The sequence below is a fragment of the Pteropus vampyrus genome, unplaced genomic scaffold (genome assembly GCF_000151845.1).
Source record: "Pteropus vampyrus isolate Shadow unplaced genomic scaffold, Pvam_2.0 Scaffold394, whole genome shotgun sequence".
Lineage (NCBI taxonomy): Eukaryota > Metazoa > Chordata > Mammalia > Chiroptera > Pteropodidae > Pteropus > Pteropus vampyrus.
Genome location: NW_011889175.1, coordinates 1437014 through 1454393, shown reverse-complemented (window position 1 = coordinate 1454393; position 17380 = coordinate 1437014). Strand labels below are relative to the sequence as shown.

The 17380-nt window shown below is 50.0% G+C and overlaps 1 protein-coding gene across 2 annotated transcripts; it reads right to left on the bottom strand.

Annotated features, from left to right (window-relative positions):
• Positions 1-205: 205 nt before the first annotated feature.
• Positions 206-15029, bottom strand: NUTF2 (nuclear transport factor 2). 2 transcript variants are annotated; one of them, XM_011380511.2, is made up of 6 exons: positions 14879-14983; positions 7660-7828; positions 4240-4367; positions 2602-2673; positions 2419-2517; positions 206-733 (listed from the first exon to the last, which is right to left on the bottom strand). In XM_011380511.2, exons 3-6 carry the CDS (start codon positions 4336-4338, stop codon positions 620-622), a joined length of 384 nt encoding a protein of 127 aa, XP_011378813.1. In that variant the 5' UTR covers positions 4339-4367; positions 7660-7828; positions 14879-14983; the 3' UTR covers positions 206-619. The 2 variants fall into 2 exon arrangements, with proteins under 2 accessions (XP_011378813.1, XP_011378811.1); XM_011380509.2 differs by lacking the exon at positions 7660-7828 and having other exon boundaries at positions 14879-15029.
• Positions 15030-17380: the final 2351 nt, after the last annotated feature.

The window sequence follows — 17380 nt, the reverse complement described above, 5'->3', positions numbered from 1 at the left end:
CACTTTCTCAAGACTGCATGGGCTGGGGAAGGGAATGCTATCCTACATGGCTTCTGAGAAGCTAGATGGGAGTGCTGCTTCAGTAGTTTTCTCGTTGCAATAGGTATTGCTGAGCTGGGGTAGATGTGGGAGGGTGAGACATGAGAGAGCCAATGGGGCAGGGTTGTTATTGATGCCCAGCGCACTATTAAACTAATTAAAACAATTTAAACTGTTAAGAAAACTTTTGTGGTTTTATTGTATCATGAGGCATTGAAACATCCGAACAAATCAATATCTGGGCGGTGAGGCAGCTGCTTTCTCCTTCACTTCTTTGGGTTACTAGAGCAACTTGTCAGTAGATTAAAAAAAAAAAAAAAAAAAAAAAAAAAGACAACCTTTTGCATTACTTAAGTCTTTCCAAGGCATGCGCTGGTACAACACAAACTTCTCCTGTCAGATGCAACTAGTCTAGCGTCCAAACATCATGCACAATACCTCGGTAGCAGCAGCGCACTGCGCCCACTACCACCGCGGCCCTGCTCATTTGTGTATGATATTTGGAGCATCTGGAGGAGTGTGAATAGTATTGGGAAGAGGAGGGAGGAGGAAACAGCATGAGTGCCTGGCTGGGAGGAGGTCAGCCGAAGTTGTGCAGGGCAAGCCTGAACATGTCATTGGTGCAAACCCAAGCATCATTGATGTTCTTTAATAGGAACATCTGGTGGAACCCCATGATGGGGTCTTCATCAGCCTGTAGGGAGAGAAAAATCATTCAGTAAGGGGGGCAAAGGAACAGGAAGAGAGCTCAGTGATAGGGGAACTGGGCACAGGATGCTGACTTTGGGATCATACCTTACTGTCTTGGACTCAAATCCCAGTATAGCCAAGGGAAAATTGTGAATGTGAATTGATATAACATATGAAACACTGCTGTGTGTGCTTAAATTACACAACAATTCACTAGTTAGCTACAGCAAGAGAAGAGAACATATCTGCCTCTGAGCCCATGTCTCTAAGCACAAGTGATCAATTTGAAAAAGTTATGCAGTACTCACCATGTAAGTTTACAGTATTCTAAACACTCTTAGTGTCCGATCAGGAAAAGCTATTGCTAATACTGACTGTGGCCAAATATCTGAGAAAAGGCTCAAAACTGAGTTCACACTGTGATCACAGCTCTACAGGGGAAAAAATAAAGTATCGCTATCAGGCGATCTGTTGAAAACAGAAAAGCAAGAGACCTCCAGTCAAACTGCAAAAGACCATGATGAGGCCTAGTTGAGGTAGGAGCCCAGCTAATCAGTGCTGTCTCTAATATCACCAGTTTTCCTGGGAATTATCAGCAAGGAGGCAAATCAGTCTTTTGAGGGCTTGGAATTGAACAGAAATACAAGAAAGAACCTAAAACCATGTGGGAAGGGGCGCTGCTGACTGACCCCTGCCTGGGGAAGTGGGCACTGAGACCCCTGGAGAGACTTCCTCACTTCAAAGGGCCTATCTGAGCAGATTCTGGGCAGGGCATCTCGGACAGGCAAGAGAAACTGACAAGGAAGTCCAGGCCAGAAGCCAGGTCCCTGAGTCTACTGCAGAGAGCAAGGGCCCCCTCCCGCCACCACTGCATTAGACTCAGGAAGCCCTGCCTAGCCTAGGGAGAAAGTCTTATTCTGAGCCCCACCATGACACAGGCCCAGGAGGGTGGGACCCGGTCAAAGGTCAGCCAATCTGTCCTGCTTTAGGAAGGAGAGGCTTTTTGGAAACTAACAATCTGGCTCCAGTCTGCAAAGCACAATAGGTAGGAGATCCTAGAAGAGTTCTCGAGGTAGGGGTGCTGAGGGGCTGCAGGAAGGCTCTGAAGAGGACAAGTCTTGAGAAGGGGAAGGGAAGATGCAGAGAGAAACAGGAGTTCCGGGAATCTGCTTTGCTCAAGTGAAGGAGTCAGCAGCCAACTTACATAGTGGCAGCACAGACTCAAACAGGGGAGTGCTACTTGGTACCCAGCTGGTCTGTCCAAGGTCAACTGCTTGCAGAAGTCCCACCTATGCCTTGGGGCAATATGAAGGCCCACCGGCTTGGCACCATAGCCTCATCCTGCTTCTATACATCTTGTCCCTTTTCCAAAAAGGCTCTAGACCAGTGTTCTCCAATAGAATTTTCTGCAACAACAGAAACATTCTATGTCTGTGCTGTCCAATGGGCAGCTACAAGTTAATGAGCACTTGAAATAGAGCTAGTATAACTGAGGAACTACATTTTATTTCATTTTAATTAATGTAATTAAAAAATCACCACATGTGGCTGGTGGCTATTGTACTGATCTACATAGCTCTAGACAGTCACTTTGTCTGGGTGTCCCTTGATAAGCAGGTCATAAAACAGGGAAGGCAAGGGCGCAGGGCTCTCCTCTGCCTGCCTGCTTCTCTCTAGCAGCACTATTACCTTTAACTGGCCCACAACCATACTGATGATGCAGCTATCCGGCGTGGGCTGATGGTCCTGCGCCGTGATGCTGTGCTGGATTTTCTGGAACGGAAGGCTCTGCAAGAGAAAGAGTGGGTGGTAGGCTGTGGTCAGCAGGGCAGGGAAGGAGCTGTCTATAACCCAGCCCTGGCCCTTACTTACAGATAACTTCTCCACAATGGCAGCTTTCCCCTGGAATTGCTGTCCTTCCCACGTAAGGCATGATGCGTCAATCTGAAAACCAGGAAACCAGGAGTCAGGGCCTCAGAGCACAAAGAATATCTCAGAGGCCCTGAAAAGACCCTAAAAAGAATCATGGGGAGATGAGTCCATGCCTGTCTAAAGAAGGGTACTGAAGACAGCTTCCAAACTTTCTATTAACAACTTCTTTAATTACGCCCCCATTGTCTCAGAGCCCGGGCTCTGAATGGCCAATAAATTACAGACTTATTAAGTAAGTCCATTTCTCAGTTTTTATTCAAGAGATTATTTAACCTCTGATATGCATGAGCCCCAGGCTGGCCGTATGTGGCCAAGGCTCAGCCAAAAGCCACCCTGCTGTGTGATCGATCAGCATCAGTTCCAGAGAAGCCAGCAGAAACAACCTGGAAACATCCTAAGTTCATCGCCATCTTGAGCTCAGACTGGGGTCCACTGAGGCCCTATCCATGGGGGCTTCCATGGGGTCAGGGAGCGCTGGAGGCTGACAAGGCCTCCCAAGGCATCCCACCAGCTTCGCCCTCCTCCCCTCCAGATCTTCCCTTCAGGGGCAGAACTCAAAAGTACCTCTGCTACTTACCACCTGTGACATTAGACAAGTTACCTATTTTTCTGAGTCTCAGTTTCCTGATATTCAAAGGGGACATAGGCTGAAGATTATGTGAAATAAAATAAACAAAGTATTCTTTTAGGACTTTGCTAACTCTCTTCTTTGGGTCAGACCTGCTTTAATTTATGTTAAGATGCAGTGAGGAAAAAGTGCCAGGATCCTAGAGTCAGATCAGTTCAAGTTTTAAAAAATTCCTGTCTATGATAATAACAATCAAATAATACCTGTGCTGGATTTGGCCCTCCAGTGATAAGATCCCTTTCTTTTTTGCAAAATTCTTGAATGAACCTCACTTTTTGCAGGGCGACAGAAGAGTCTGCCCATAGCCCAGTCAGGCTCTGAGGCTATGCTGGATGACTCCTATCACTCTCATCCCAGGCACACCTGCTAGGCATAGCCTGACCAATCATATTTCTGTGACCAAGTCTTGGGCAAGGTCAAATACAAGTAGTTCTCGGTGTATATGAACACCAGTGAAATAGGAGCAAACAATGCCTACATAGAAGGGCTTCTCAAAGGACATTCTAGCCTCTCTGGGCTAATCCCATTTGTTTCCCACGAACATTCAGGGGGCTTTTGGCCTCAAATGTAAACCAGACCTGAGGCTCCCAGGAGAGCTCAGCTTTGCACCGACGATGCTCATGGCTGCTGCCTCCAGAGGGCACCATGAGCCTAACCTCTGCCTGCTGCTGCCCAATCTGGAACAGAGGCACTTTCTAAAACTATGAAATGGCCAGCTTAGAACACCATGATCAGGGTACCAGGATCTCCACTCTTGGGGAACATGATAGAATGTATAGACTAGGTTGTTGGGCCAGGTCTCAGGCCCCCTGGCCCAGGGACAGAAGCTCAGATAGAAGGGTGCAGCCAAATCCAGTGAGGGCTACCAGAACTTGTGAACTGAGAAGAATTGGCCCAACCTCTGAACTGATCCCCTGGGTCTTGTTTCTGTCTTAGAGCTGCACACTTACGTAAATTGCGCCTAGTTGGGTTCTGTCGTTATCAAATAACTGGTAGTAATGTTGAATGAAGCTGGATCCAATCTGCTCCCAAATTGGCTTGTCTCCCATTCTGGAGCGTCACCCGGCCTCGTTGAGACCTGCAAGACCAGCAAGGCCGGGGGTGGGGAGGGGGTGTTGATACTGCACCAGCTGCTGATTCTTCACTGGCCCCCACCCCGCCCTGGCCTCCTGGAGCATGATGAAAGTCCTTTGCTGAAATCTGTTCACATAGGAAACATGGAGAGGCCCTGGAGAACTGGTAGAGACCTCTCCTAATACAGACCAGTGCAAGAAGCCCAGAAGTGGAGCGGACTTAGTCTCTCCTTTGAGGTGCTCTGGTTGATGAGACAAAGGGCTATAACGGGCACAGGATAGGTGCTGAGGGTGGAGCCAGGACAAAGGAAGGTCAGAGCAAGCCCTCCAATGCCCAATGAGGGGATGGACCTTAAAGGAGGAACTAAGCACTCTCCCCATAGCTTTTCATTTAATCCTCTCAACAACCTGCAAGGCTGGAGCTATTGCTCTTCTTCCCATCTTGCAGGCCAGGAACTACTGATGTCTGTATGTGAAGTGTCTTCTATTATAGTCCTCAGGGCCTCAACATTGCCCCAGCACTTTACTGGCAGATGAAGGAAGACTCAGTGAGAGTGGGGTAAAGGCTCCTCAAGGCCCCACTTGCTAGAAAAATAGCAAGTGACCCCCCCTCAGTCTTGAGGGGGAAGTTTACATCTTTGAGGCTAGGTTAACACCTGGCCCTTTCTAGGGCATTATTTCATTGATGAGGGTAACCCCTACCGATTTCAGAGCTAGGGACAAGTTCAGGGGATCACAGAGAAATAGATGAGGGATGTGGAGAAGGGAAATGGAGGCTGTGAGGGGGAAATATTTCATCTCTTCAGACCCCCATTCTTTAGCACTGCCTTCATTAGGAAGGGCTGCCCCTCTCCAATCTCTGGGTGCAAGAAGTCCCCTCTCAGCTACAGACATCACGGCCCTCAGGGTGCTAGAAGAGAAAATCCCTTGGGCTTTGCTAGGCCCCATATGACTAAGGAAGACCACATCTCACTGCAGGACCCTATGACAGCAGAACCATGTGTTATTCTGTAGCTGTTTGACTGTAGAGGAACCCAGCCCCTCACTCCTGAAAACAGGATCTGAACCAAAGCAGTGAGGAGTTGGGTTCGATCCTGGCAGACAACCATCAGCAGTGGTAGGAGGTAATGCAAGTCACTGCCTTTCTTAGGGCCTCAGCTGCCTCCTCTGTAAAATGGAGATGGAATCTTGATGTTGCCAGTGGTTGTGAAGCCTCACTAATGGAACCTGGTAAAGTCCTCAGCTCAACATGTAAGAGCTAGTTCGCTCCAGTCCCTGTGACCTCACCCAAGACCAGAGGAGCCAGTGGGGAGGAACAGTATAGGGAGACAATGGCTTATCCTCAACCTAGCCAATCTCCCTGCTTGTGACCAACACTTCAGCCAATGAGGGGCCAGGAAGCTGAGCCAGCTTTATTTTAGGTCCCCTAGGAGGTGGTGGCACTAAAAATAGCAGCTCAGTGCTGGGATGACTAAGAAATGTCCAGGAAAGTCTAAAATAAGCAGAGAAGAAAACTTGGACCAGGCCATGCCTGTTACACAGGAACACAAGGTATGTCCCAGTTTACACTCTGCCAAGAAACGAATCGACAAGCGGGAAAAGCACAGGATCCGTGGCTAGTCTCAGCTATACTGTTCTGATCAGATTTCCAAGGGGTCAGACTGTAGCTCTATCCACACACAAACTTGGATTACTTGAGGCAGGGCACAGCCCCACGTATCTCTGCCTCTTCAACCCTAGTATTTACTATGCTTAGCTCACTCGCTGCAGCCAGACTTTGCTGCGACCTCACTGTTTTACCACCAAGATGCCTTGCCCAGACCCCTACCCTGCCCCGAGAGCTCTGGGGCAGGGGGAGAGCCGAGAGAGTGGGTGAGGGCCATCTTTCCCTCCTCAGTAAGGATGGACAGCCCTCAGGGAAGGTCTTGAAGAGTATGCTTATCAAAAGAAACAGAATAAGCAAATGTCTGGGGGAAATGAAAAGAGATAAGGACCAAAAAAAAAAAAAAAACCAGGGACAAAACTGGGAAGCCTGAGATGGAGGGTGAGGGAAACTAAGGTTAGAAGCTGATCCAAAGACAAGAAAAGTGTTGCCATGTGGTGGGTCGGTGAAGCAGAGGAAGTGTGGGGGTATTTTTTCCTTTTTTCAATTTTGTTCTTAATGGTGTGATAACTTGCTAATACAAAAACTACTCGGCAGAAGTAGTGGCAGAGTGAAGAGGGTGCAGGGATAAAGGGACAGAAGAGACCTTTGGTCCAGTGGGACAGGGCAAAGCAGGGCAGAGGGAGCTCTCCTGAGTAACAGGAGGGTTCCCAGAAAGTGTGAGAGGGAACTTTCAAAACTATGTGGATTGAGTCTTTTGCTTTAAAAATGTGACTGAAGCCTACACCAGCCTCATTCAAGGTCTGCTTGACCTTGATTTGTATATTTCCATGTGATGATCACAATAGCCATGTGGTCAGATTCCACTGTCATCCCACTTCACAGGTGGGAAAACTGAGCAATGTGGGGATTCTTGCTCCAAGCTCATCCAGTACATCAGTGTCAACACTGGGTCCTCTGGCTGAGGCCAGTGCTTTCTCTGACACTTTTGCGTCCCTGAGCTCTAAACCGCAACGCTATGTCCCTCGCTTTCAGCACCCTCATCTTTGGGTTAAAGGCCAAACCCTCAAAGCTCCACCAGTGGCCATCCACACCATTCTCTCCTACCTCCCCTGCCATTCTCTCCTACGTCGATTCATCTCCACACACAAACACACCAGGACTTGCCGGGTGCTTGCCCACCGTTTTGTCCTCCCTTCGTCCATCCGCCTGGTCAGTCCCTGTTCTTCCACTGCTCAGACCCCACCTCTTTAGGGACAGACTCCTTTCCAGACTCAAAGGCTGATCTCCAACCCCATATCAACACACCCAAGGGCCACTCCTCTGCCTAAACACTGTAGCTCTGGGCCCTGAGGATTCTGGTGTGGTTCTTGCCACACTCCCAATCTCCCTGCACAGAGCATGGCCCAGCAAACTACAAGACTTACAGTTTCTGACTCTAAATCTGCCATAAAGCTTCCAACTCATGGCTGGGAGGCAGCATTCCTGAATCCAGAAAAAGAAGCCCAGTGCGGAGCCCCCCTCCCACCCCCATGCAACATAGGGGAGAGGTCTGGGCCAGGCTGGGAGGACATCCCCCAGGGCAGCCAGCAAGCCCTAACCTTGTTTCTAATACAGTTACTGTGGAAGAACAGCCTGGAAAGAAACAGAATGCCAAGGCTCAGAGGCAGCCTCACATCAGATGGGGGACTGACCTTCATGACGGCTTCTCCTACGGCTCTTCTGAGAGGGCCGCTGACCACGCCATCTCCTGCTTCACCCCAACAGTCCGCAGGCTGACTGAGGCCAGGCTCCTTGAGGAGCAGAAATGACCTCGATGACCTCTTGCACACTGAGCATCAGCCTTCACTGCCCCTTAGGTCTCTGTGGGTGCAAAGACCCTCTAAGAATGTCTCAAAAACTGTGGCCCTCTCCCAAATATTTTGTGCAGAGGCGGGATGCCCCAGCCTTGTGAAAAATTTCAGGTTGTTTATACCCCCTGAGGTTCAGTCATAGACCCCAGGTTAAAACCTCTGGCCCAGGAGATCCTGTTAGGTAATAGAAAAACTTCATTTTGATCCTTAAATTCTAAGTCAGTGTCTCCAGGGACAAAACTTGAAATAGCATTGTCCAGCTGATAACATCTCTAAGTATAAAAATATGCTAAGGGCTTTACATGTGTTTGTCCCTAGCACCCTGAGTCAACACCCATGTTAGAGATGAGCAAAATGAGGTTAGCTAACTTTAACATGCTCAAGGTCATTAACCTAACAGATGGTAGAACTGGATGAAATCAGGTTTAGTGGACTCCAGAACCAAGATTCCCAGTCACAAATGATCTGGAGATGGCTGAGCACACACTCACAGAGAATCCCTATCTCTGACCTTGGCTTTCTCAGACAAAGACTTCTGCCTCTAAACAAAGGTACCAGGCAGATTTCCACCAAACAATTGTTTTCATGGGAAATGATTTCAGTTTCTCCAAATCATCAGTCACGACCCAGCTCTACCATCTCAGCAGAGAGATCCTGGCCTTGCTGGACCTGGGGCAGGACAGTGATGAGGAAGAGGATATCACTAACTCCAGACTAATGCACAGAAAGATGCTCACATGTTTGAGGACTCATCACCAAGGTGCACAGGGAACATCAGCAGATGAGCTGAGCTCGTAGTGGGGTCCTTGAAATCGGGACCAATGGTGGCTATTACCCTCACAATTACTTTCTGCCAAGTCCCTAACAGCCCTGAAGCACATAGGCTGGGAAGGACTCCTCCAAGGGGTGGGACTTATAGCCAACCTTGGCTTAAACTTCTTGGGCCCACAGCATAGGCTTGTATTGCAGGGAGAGGAGAAATGCAGTATACAGCCCAGCAGACAGGAAGACACTGCAGGGTGCCTGTTCTTCAGGAACAAACTGCCCCTCTGAATTCATGGTCTGAGAGGTGCTATGTATCCTGTCCTATGGCCCTCCAATGACTTCCTTTCCCATTCTCCACTGACAAAGTCTGAACCACTTATTCTGCCTTCAAGGCCTTGGGCGACCTGCCCTCCTGGCTGTCCAACTTTATCTCCTTGCCACCCACCCAACCCTCCTTCCTTGACAGCCACTAGGCATTTTCTTGTTTCTGAAACATGCTAAGCCTGTTCTCATCCTAGGGCTTTGCAACTGTTGCTCTTTCTACCTGGATCATTCTTCTCCCTAAATCTTCAGGAGACTGGTTCTTGTCACCCATGTGTCAGCTCAAATGTCACCTCATTACAGATAACTTCCCTGACTACTCAGTCTAAAGTAGCTGCTTATTCATTTCACCATCCTGTGTTGTTTTCTTAGAACTTGTCACTGCATGAGATTGTCACTCTTACATATTTGTTTATGGTCTATCTCTCTGACCAGTGCGCCCCTGTTTCCACGGTGCCTAGCTTGGTCCTCAATAACTATTTGTTGACAAAGTCCATGAACGCCTAGGAGCCAGGGCTAAGAGGCCAGCCCTTCTTCTCTGGAGAAGGAATGAGTTGTGAGAAAACCCTGCTCAATCTAAGTGACCAAGTGACCCCCTTCCCCTCCACCTACATCTCCTATTTGAGTTGTCAGGAAACGATCCTGTCATTCACCCAGCCATCTGTTTGTCTGAGGTATGTGGCAAGTGGGGCTTCGCTCCCGCTCCATCTCTCTCTCACTCCCAAAGTCCCAGTCACCTGAGGGACAGCTGTGGCTGAACAGCAGGCACACAACCCTACTCTTAAAGGCCTGGACTCTAGTCTGTGCCTCCTCTCCCTTGTGATATCGCATCAGTTAATTGCAGCAATGTTAAGGGTAATCAACTGAGGGTATAAAGAGAACCCAGCTGTAAGGAGTTACTGTCAGGGCCTAGGTGAACACTAGGTCAAGAGCCAAGAAGAAGGTGGGTGTCTCAGCCTCCCGCAGGGACGCCAAACCATTGAGCAGCCTCAACCCGGAACTGGCACCTGCCTTGTTTACCACCCTGCAGCCTAAAATCTGGAGAGAAATTAGCCAAGGTCTGGTGCCAGGACAGAACCCTTTCTTGAGGCAGACCTCTGAGGTCTAGATGCTCCCTTGCACTCTGAAGGCCTTTTCCTCTTCCGCCGAGAGGGATGGCTCCAGAGCCTTCAGACTGCCCTGCATGGCCCAGAAGTTGTATCCTGAGATCTACATTCTGGCCTCTGCTCTGCACTTCCTCAATCCCGGACTAGCCTCCCTTTCCCAGCTTGCTCAGAGATCTCTGGGGTCCCTGTCTTAGCCAGCTCTCTTCCATGAACTTTCTTTCTGGTTAGGTACACATGGATTTGGCTCCCCCTGTGGGCCCTAAAGCTCCTAAGTGACTACCCCATGGTTAGCCACTATGCCTGGCCAGTACCAGTGTAACACTCTGAAACTAAGCAGGGTAATCAAGGGCTGGACATGGAGTCCCCAGGGTGGCAGAGGGAATGTCTCCTGTAAGCCAAACAGTTGTGTGTGTTCTCACCTTTAAACCTCACAGCCCTGTAAAGCTGGTATGATTATCATCACTTTGTAGATGAGGAAACCAAGACTCCAATGGGTTAAGAAAAAATTTCAAGACTACACAAGGCTACTAGCAGAGCCAGCATTAAAATGTCCATGAAATCGACCTGTACTGTAATAGCTGAGAGCCAGTGTCAAGTAGCGGAAAGCAAAATGAGGTGGTGAGGATAGGAGCCCAGGCCTTTTCTTCTCTGAAATCTGCAAGCTCCATGGCCCTCAAGACAGAAAGCCCTTGGGTGCCTGGCTCAGCCACCAAGGCAGGTTTACACCAGAGAGACAACTCAGACTTGCATTCTCCTAGGCCTGAAACCACCTCTAACAAGTGGGACCAATGTCTCTACACACAGACAGCCTTCCAGAGCAGCAGTCTCTGCCCTGGTGAGACCCAGTGGCTCTAAAGGACTACCTGAGGCTTTAAGAAACAAATTCCTCTAGTTTCCTGAGGTAAATAGCCCTCAGTTCCCAGGCATCTTGGACATACTTCTCTCCTGATGGGGGTTCTCCTTCTCCAGGTTCTCTCCTGATGGGGGTTCTCCTTCTCCAGGTTCTCTTCTTTGGCTTAGGAAGTTGGCACAGAACAGGTACCAGTAACACATAAGGAGGAAGGCCCAGGTCAGTGAGAGGAAGTTCTCGTCAGTCGGTGATGGGAGTCGGTGATGAGCAGGGCTAAACCTGGCCCTCTTGTATCCCTCTTCCCTGACCACTAAGACACTTCTGCAGTCGCAGCCAGACTTGAACAAAGGATTCTTTCCAGGAAGACACATTCTAGCTGACAAAGTGAGAGGGGGAAAAGTGCCACACACACCTAGTGGTCAGGGTGCTGACCAGAATGATATCTCAGTGGCCTGTAAGTCATTCCAAGGATAGCCCACACGCTGCCACTTCCTTCAGGGAAGGAGTCAAGGATTCCTGCCACATATGGTCAGAGCAAGAGAATCACAGAATCTCAAAGCCGGAGAAGTCGTAGCCAACCCAAATTCAACTCCAAACACCCAAAGATCCTCAGATGGCCCAACAAAAAAAAAAAAAAAGGCCCATCAGGACATTCAGCTCAACCCCAGCCCACAGAAATCCTGCACAACTTTCAGTGTCCATCCTATAGGAGAGTTTTCGGATCCACCTCTCACTAAAAGGACTATCCTCCTTTATCCTAAGGAAGGTGCCTCTGTGTCTCACTCTGGGAAGATGTCCTTCCTGATGGGTACCACTCCAGGAGCACTGGGCACTTATATAAGTGATTTGAGAGAGTCTCAGTAAAGAAGCAAAAGCCACAAACTTAGGCTCCAGGCAGGGAACAGAAAGGCCACAGACCGCAAAATGCTGGTGAGATTCCTAGGTGCTGGGAGAACACCCAGCAGAGACCCGTGAGGGATGGAAGAAGGCCAGGCTGTAGAAGACAGCACCTAAAATCAACAGCCATAGCAATTTAAAGTGGGAACAGCTTTACTCAAGGGACCCTGGACCTTCCTGGGCCCATCGTCTGGAGGTATACCTTGCTCTGTGTACTGAAGAGGAGTGTGGGCTCACCAAAAGCCTTTCCTCTTTGGTGCTCTAATCATTCAGGAGCCCCTTCTTCTGCACAGGGGCAAGAGCCCCTCCCCTATGAGTCCCTTCAACTTAGCCCTCAGCACATTAAGAGCAACAATACCCCTGTTTCCCCCACTACTATGACCTCCTTTCCCCAGCACCAGGACTGGGTGCTCCAGCCTCAGCCTGGAATCTGACACATAGAAAGGGCCCAAAGAATGGTTGCTGAATAAACTGATTATTGGTGAGAAAGGAGAAAAAAAATCATTTCAAGCAAGATACTAATACCTCAGTAAGGGAATTCTAGAATTTTTTGATAAAAGGTGGCTTCCAGTTCTAAAATTTGAGAATCCTACATCTCTTAAACCATTCATCCCATCTCAACCCACCAACTGCAAAAACAGAATAAAATGAGATGTGGCTCAGAGAGGAGAGCTGGGCTCCATGTCACTAACGGACCTAGTTTTGAGCTGGTTGAGGACCCAAGCATCCTCATACCCTGCCCCCATGCTTATGCAGCCACATCCCGACTGCACGGTGCCAAGCCTCACTTTCCAAGTCAGCCTTACACAAATATAAGATGAAGACAGATTCTGGAGAACCTCAGCATTCTCCTCTTATCTCTGAGATCCACCCAGATGGCCTGCCAAGTTCCAGAAAGATCAAGGATTCTTGGGGGATCAGGATGCCTAGCAATAGATAGCTGACTCCAAACACAGAAGTTATATAGGGAACTTCTAGAAGTACTGGAATGAAAGGGAGGGAACTGAATTCCTCCTACTCCAGTGTAACCTTGGAGAAGGAACAGTATCTTTTGACCTTGTGATCAAGCCATCTAGGGCCTTGGAATGTACAAATTAATCCACTGCCTTAAGCCTAACTCACCAAAACCTGTATCCTAGAAAGAACCAATCCAGACAATTAAAGAGGGTCTTGAAAGAACTGCTTCTTACACTAAGAAATTCCACCATACTGATCCTTTGTGTGTTCTGTGAGTAGTCAATCCCTCCTTGTTGCCCAACTCCACTGACAAACCACGCCTCTCTTGAGACCACTGAATGAACCTGACTTCCATGTGATCATGGGCTGGGATGTGGACTACGAAGACTGAGTTCAGAGAGAAGGCAGACCCTCGTGAGAGAGATCTGGACAGATCCTTGCCTGTATACCCTAATCAGGGAGAATGACTAGACAGAACAATTCAACTGCACGAAAACTTCCAAGGCCAAAACCCAATGATCAAAAAAAAAACCATAACCCAGGGAAATACACAAGATGGGGGAAGTCCAGAGGTGGAGGCTTGCTGCATCATAGGTCTAACTCAACTCCTCTAAGACACCTGTTTACTGCTTAGGTCAGGACTGCAGAGACTTAGCTGCTTTTTAAGTCCCCACAAGAACTACAGCTCAGAAACCATGCTGGGTCAGAGGAATCAAGGGTTGACAAGCTCTCTCTTCCAAAATCCCATGGTATTCAATAAACTGGTCCCTTAATTTATCATTCAATCGGAAATGCTTTTACAAAGCCTGTCGGAAGACTACTCTATGACTAGATACTCCCCTTCTCCCAGAACTCAATGGGGTCCCTGGAGCCATCATTAAGGGCAATTTCCCAAGGCCCAACCAGCTTACTACCTGTTCACAGATCACACTAGAGCTGTTGGAAAGTGAGAAAGCAAGTGAGGGAAGCCTGACTTTTTGCAGCTTTCAGCTCTAGTTCTACCACCAGGACTTCAGAAGGGCCCCACAGAGTCTGAATCTGAGCCCCACAGCCCAAATGTGCTTTGCCCCCAATGCGTTTCCAGCCTAGCCTCTAGCTGGGCACTGGTCTCAGGGGTCTCAGGCCTGGATTCTATTTTCCCCTCCATTGAATCTCACCTTATCATTACCTTTCTTATGGAATCATTCACCTCTGTGGGAGGAGGATAGATGACTCTGGGAGGGGCAGATATGAGGATTAGGTTGTGCCTCAGAGATCTAATAATGTGTAGGAGACTGACACGTCCAATCTCACCTCCTTGGCTTCCTTCCTCTCTTCCTTCACTAACACCGCGGGCCAACCCACCCACAGCTGGGGCCTGGTCACTCAGAGAGAAGGGCGGGGGCTGAGCCTACCCTGAGCTACCTCATCGTATCAGGCCAGATCCTCTAACGTTGGTCGGGGGTGAAGTCCCACGTGCAATACCTCCCGCCCCACATTACTTGACCCTCCCCTTTACGAAGAACTTACGCATGAGTTCCAAAGAGTTGAGGGGGGAGGTTGCGTGCACTCCCAGTGGGGAGACAAGCAGAGGAGCGTTCACCTACATCCTAGCCAGGCTATGGTCGGAAACCCTGTGAGGGTCCTAAGCCCGGGCTGCGGCTGGCAGGCAGGCGGCCGCCCTTACCCAAAGTTGACTCTGGAGCGGGTCGGGTAGCGCTTCCCCACCCCCGCATCCTTCGCAGGCGGGTGGTAGAACGTGGGGCTGGGGTCTGCCCACTAGCCTGCCTGCAGAGCTTGCGGGACTTTGGCAGGCCAAGCTAGGCCAGACGGGGCGGGGCCCGTTGAGTCCCATCAGGGTGGTCCGAACCAGAGAAAAAGGCCCTGCCCCAGCTCAGTCCGGTACACCTGCCATGTGCACGAATGGCCTTGATAGACGCCTGCCTGCCTGCCTGCCTGCCTGCCTGCCTGCCTCTCTGTGTTACCCCCGGCCGCCGCCTCAGAGGACCGGCGGGAGGCGGAGCCGCGCGCGACACATGGCCCCGGTCCCGCGCGGCTTCGGGCCGCCGGGGGGGGGTGCGGAGGGGAGGGGCCGCCCGGGAACTCGCAGCTGAGGCTCCAGGCGGCCCGGAGCGCGGCTCCTGCGTCCCAACCCCCGCCCCGGCGCGCTAACCCCGACACTCACCCGAGGGGCTGGCACGATGGCGGCAGCGGCGACGGCAAACCAGCACGATCTGCGACCGACTGTCCCTTCCCCCCTGCCTTCCCTCGTCGCCCCGCTGCACTCTGGGAAACGCAGTCCCACCCGCGCTCCTTTCCGGCATAGGTGCGCTAGGAGAAAACTACAATTCCCGGCGTGCTATGCGCGGAGGCCCAGATACGGCCAGCAGCGCGGGAGGTGAGGCTAAGCCAGGGAGGGAGGCTGCCGGGGCGAGCCCCTGAGAATTGTGGTCTAGCGGAAGCCTCTGGAACACCCGAGGTTGGCGCCAGGCAAGGGTCAGCGCTCCGTTGTCGCCAGGTCCCAGCTGGTCTGGCCCCACCCAGGCTGCGCAGCCTTTGGGGTTGGCCCCGCCTCCGTGGGAGCCCAGCCTGGCCCCAAGCTGGCCTAGCTACCCCTCCCTGGGCCCCTGGGCTGTTTCCGCTTGCGAACCCCTGCTCGTTTTGCTTCTCTTGCCGCCCTTTGGGCTCTTCCGAGAGGTGTTCAAAGACCAGCCGGAGCGGTACCCATGGCTTTTGCTGTCCCAACATTCATGCGCCCTGCCCACCTTCGGTTAGGCCTAAAGCTGGTTTCGAGCGGGAGAGGTTTTCCTTGGGCTGTAGACTCAGCTATTTCTCAAGTGGGGCTCGGTTGGAGACAAGATTTCTCTTACAGTCGGGGGTCTCCAAAACATTCTCCTAAGTTTTTTTGCAACAGGCGAAGCAGCTAATGGTTTCATTTTTATTGAGAAAAGAGAAGTAACTTGCTCACCAAAGTTTACCCCTGATTTAAATGGCCAGACTGTTCTTTCCTTTCAACACCCATTTCAGTCGTTTCCTGGGCAACGCAGACTTTTGAAGGGCAGCCTCTCGGGCCTGTTGAGAGAAATGCCCTCATCCCCAGCTAAGGCGGGGGATGGGGGGCGCGGAGTATAACGACAACAGCGTCAGGGCAAGTAAGGGAAATAGCTAAGGCTACGGGCAGCTCCATGCCTTCCCTCTGGCCAGAAATCTCTCAGTATTCCTGTTCTTCCAGAAGAGTTTTATGCCTCCACGGACCCTCCCACCCACTCCTCCTTTGGATGGCTGCTAAGACCAGGCCAAGCTTATTAAAGCGGAGGTCTTATTAAATCCTTTTTAATAAGATTTAATACTTTGGCTGACTAGATGGTCCTCTTACTACTCAGCCAGTGAGAACTACATTGTCCTGCTTGTGGTACATCTGGGACCTCCCTTGCTCTGAGCTGTCCTTCCCACAAGAAGCAAAAACACTGAATGGGTTGTGTACACGTAACCTCTAGACACCAGAGTCTGGCCTACATTGCATTTCTGGGAGCACGAGAAGTTCAAGTGAGCTAAAAAAAAAAGTTAAGTCCCTTCGACAAACCAGAGCTAAAGGATACACTAAAGAGCATGGCCTCAGCTTGGGAAAGCCCTCAACTCCTAGTGAAGGAGAATGGGGACATGTGTTACTGGCCCAATAACTGACCTCAGTTTCAATCCCAGCTGACCTGGAAGGGCACTGCTGTGGTTCCACCACCTTATGACTAGCCAGAACCCTAGAAAGGCAGGAATCCAGTCCCTTCCTCAATGAGGCGCCTGCACACCTTAGGCCCCATCCCACCACCCCACCAAAGATTTGTTTCTCAAGTCAGTGCCAAGGAGAACAGAGACTAGAGGAACAGTTTAGTCATTTCAGTTTGCAGCCACAGGGAAAGTCTCCAGTGGCTCTTTCCATAAGTAACAGGTAAGGGAATGATGTTTTATGGAGCCCTAGAAGTGTTCATTTGTGCCTAACACCCAAAGTAAACAGGGCTAGCTTTAAAGGCATTTGCCTTTCCCCATTAGATTTGAACAAAATTACTTGTAGCTATAAAAACATCATTTCACCCTTACAATATCCAATCTTAAAATGGAAACAGCCAAGAAAATGAGTCAAGGGGTCACAAATACCAACTCTTAATCCTTAAAGCCTTCTATGGATCCAGCTCCTTCATAATGAAAGAGTACCAAGGCCAAAGGTATGTACAAGTCCTTGTGCCTGCAGGAGCCAGTTGTGCTCCTCACTGATTTAAATAACTGCATGCTCATGTGTGCCAGACACTGTACTAGGTATACGGGCTATTATGATGAACAAAATTCAACCACAGCTGAAAATTCATGAATTCAAAATCCTCAGAGAAGCAGGCTGTCGCAATTCACTTCAGTTCTCAGTTACTCCTCCCTGTAAAGGACACAGGGAGCTAACGCATGGACAAACGAGGACTATTTGGTGTAGCTTCCAAACTGGGGTAAGCCAGGCCAGGAAATCTGTGAGGACCTTACGAGGGCAAGGTCCACGTGCTTAGAACCCCTTTATGGAGAAACCATCTCTGCTCCCAAAGTCAGCCTGGTCCTTGAGTTCTAAGGCGAAGGCCTATTAGGCCTATTTCCCCATGTTTTGGGGACACTTTAGCCGAGAACTTATAAAAATAAAATGGCGAAACCCAAA

What these genes read in the sequence shown, in the direction of transcription:
- NUTF2 (XM_011380509.2), bottom strand. Translation starts at nt 4,338, where the DNA reads ATGGGAGACAAGCCAATTTGGGAGCAGATTGGATCCAGCTTCATTCAA. An exon ending in CCATTGTGGAGAAGTTATCT is followed by an intron (nt 2,518 to 2,601) that starts GTAAGTAAGGGC and finishes TTTCTCTTGCAG; the next exon opens with AGCCTTCCGTTCCAGAAAAT. An exon ending in TGGTTGTGGGCCAGTTAAAG is followed by an intron (nt 734 to 2,418) that starts GTAATAGTGCTG and finishes CTCTCCCTACAG; the next exon opens with GCTGATGAAGACCCCATCAT.